The 2,619-nt window shown below is 35.8% G+C and overlaps 1 protein-coding gene across 1 annotated transcript in view; it reads right to left on the bottom strand.

The window, feature by feature from the left end:
* The window catches only part of LOC100637685 (IQ and AAA domain-containing protein 1-like), a 7,136-nt gene extending 4,667 nt beyond the window's left edge, over window positions 1-2,469 (bottom strand). Inside the window, exons 1-2 of the mRNA XM_020002601.1 lie at window positions 2,436-2,469; window positions 2,243-2,391 (exon numbers count right to left, since the gene is read on the bottom strand). Coding sequence (XP_019858160.1) covers window positions 2,243-2,335 — 93 coding nt within the window. The 5' untranslated portion in view covers window positions 2,336-2,391; window positions 2,436-2,469. The remainder of the gene's footprint in view (window positions 1-2,242; window positions 2,392-2,435) is intronic.
* Window positions 2,470-2,619: the final 150 nt, after the last annotated feature.

Below are 2,619 nucleotides of genomic sequence, written 5' to 3'. Positions count from 1 at the left end.
TTGTCATTCTTAGGAAAGATGGATTAATTTCTTGACAGAGTTCCATGTTCTTTAGAAAACGAATCAACATGTCAGGATCATATTTAGGGAAGAGTCTAGTCAGACCAGACAAACTAACAATACCAGTATTGCTAGCAATGTCAACGTGTTCTTTGAATGTCTCTGGAGCAAAGAGAATCCCATCCACCTCAGTTAGTAGTATACCTCTTATTCACAACAACCCATACCTTCTCTTCACTTTTAAGAACACTCATCAAACCAATTGAGTGCAACGAATCAAGAACATCCAAGACGTCTTCTCTCTTATCTGGTATAAAGTAATCATCATTTTCCTTACCAGCAGACATTACATCAGAGAGGGTCAGTATATTCTCTTTCCTTTCCTCCAGTAGACCATACATCATGTGACAATAAAGACTCAAATTCCTTCCACTTGTACTACGAATCGACTCACAGGCACTACACAACTTATTATAGAAGGAATCCACACCACTCCCACCAAGCTTACGACAATCTAAGAAGACACTATCACAACTTTCCCTTACAATAATCTCCTGTATTTCTTCCTTTCTCCTTCTCCTTTCAACAGGATTACTTATCTCATCCGCATGACTGACTATTACAATAACATGGCATTCATTAAGAGCTTTCAGTGCTTCATTTCTCACAACTGTTAGCCACTGATGAAGCTGTTTGACTGCTTCCTTCTCCAATATATTCACTACTATCAGGAACACACCACCAGAACCTTGTAACAGATTCTCAATGACAGCACCGTGACTGGAGTAGTATTCCGAATGACCAGCAAAATCATGAAGAATGATGTTACCCAGTGTCCTGTGTTGTAGTTTATAAGGAATGATACCAGCAGTACAGGGCACTACCCCTACAACATTTCTAAAGGAACCAAGAAGAGTAAAACTAGCTGCTGTGTCACTGATGACATGACTAAGAGTACTTTTACCAGCTCCAGGATTACCCACAAGGAGGACGTTAACATAAGAATCAATTGGGTGAGATGATTTTATATCACCAAACTTCTTCAAGACAGAAAGAATATCAGTGTGACCATACTCCTTAGCTAGTTTAAATGGTGTGTCCCCCTCATTGTCTTTAGCCAATGGATCACATTTACCAGTTGATAGTAAATATTCAACAGCTGCGGGATTACCCCAACTAGCAGCATAGTGAAGAGGTGTACACCCTTCCCCGTTAACAGCCATTGGATCACAGTGGCCCTCATCAATGAGATATCTCATCACATCAACATGATTACGCCATGCAGCATAATGAAGACAAGTCCAACCATCATCATTTCTTTCGTGTGGGTCACAGTGATATTTAGTGATGAGACCTTTTGTAACATCTAACCAGCCATACCTTGAAGACAAATGAAGTAAACTAACATTATCCCATACACTATATCTCCTTTTAATTTTATTCAGTTCCTTCACTAATGCTAGCAAGCGAACAGCTTCTTTATGATCTTCATTCTCAAACGCATCCCAACACTTGCGCTCTAAGGACATCTTGTGATTAGTTAATTAGATTCATTGATACCCGCCCACACATCAGGAATTCATTATCAATACATGATGTGCATTGTACATGTACATGTGTAATTAAAGACAATAATACAGTTAATAAGTGTATTTTGTATTTTTGTGTTTATTTCTTTTTCTTTTTTCCTTTTCCTTTCCCCTTTCCCTTCCCTTTCTTCCCTCCTCCTCCATCATCCTCTCCCATTGCTTCTTTGATAGCTTTAGCTCTCTTCTTTCCAAGAGGAGTCTTGTTAAACCAAGCCTACATTAACAAAAAAGGTATAAAATATTAGTTCTATTTTTATACTATAATTACATTTACAGTACATATACATTTGTAGATTATTTATAGTAACAAGGTTCTCAGTATTAATTTGCATCAACACTGAATGGTTCTGCCTATAATACATGTACTACATGTAGATGCTATTTTTAGTAACAACTAACAAAGCTCCTACACTACTACATACTATTATTAGTAACAAGGTTCCTAAACAGTTCTAATTATAGATTTACTTTGTACGCTTCCTCTTCTTCTCTATAAATAGGATCAATTTTAGCAAGAAAAGGAATGAATTCTGCTGTGGTTAATGGACGCTTTCGAAGCTTAAGAAAGAGCAAAAAAGAAATTACAAATTATTTATTATTATTATTATTATTATTATTATTATTATTATTATTATTATTATTATTATTATTACTTGCTGTATTCTTCTTTCAGTGAGTACTTGTGTTATTGCAGTGATCATGTGTCCTGGAGTGTATCCGTCTGATACTTTAGCTAATGAGCTCATGTCAAATCCATCAGCAACATGACCGCCATGTTTCAGTATAAGACTCTTCCACTGCACTGATAGTACATAAAATAATTAATCAATTTAATTTATTATTAACCTTTTGCTGTTCTACATGTGCATGAATAGAAAGTTTGAACTGAAGTTACAGCCATTTTAAGAAATATGCCAAAATCTGAAAAATACCCAAGGCTATAGCCTATGCTTTTTTCCAAAAAATGGCTAAAAAATGACCCCCAATTTTATTACATTTTCTGATACATATTGATGTCTTTATGCTGTGT

The sequence above is a fragment of the Amphimedon queenslandica genome, unplaced genomic scaffold (genome assembly GCF_000090795.2).
Source record: "Amphimedon queenslandica unplaced genomic scaffold, v1.1 AMPQUscaffold_12877, whole genome shotgun sequence".
NCBI classification, from domain to species: Eukaryota; Metazoa; Porifera; class Demospongiae; order Haplosclerida; family Niphatidae; genus Amphimedon; species Amphimedon queenslandica.
The sequence above is the reverse complement of the archived record's forward strand: the minus strand, read 5'-3'. Positions and strand labels throughout refer to the sequence as shown.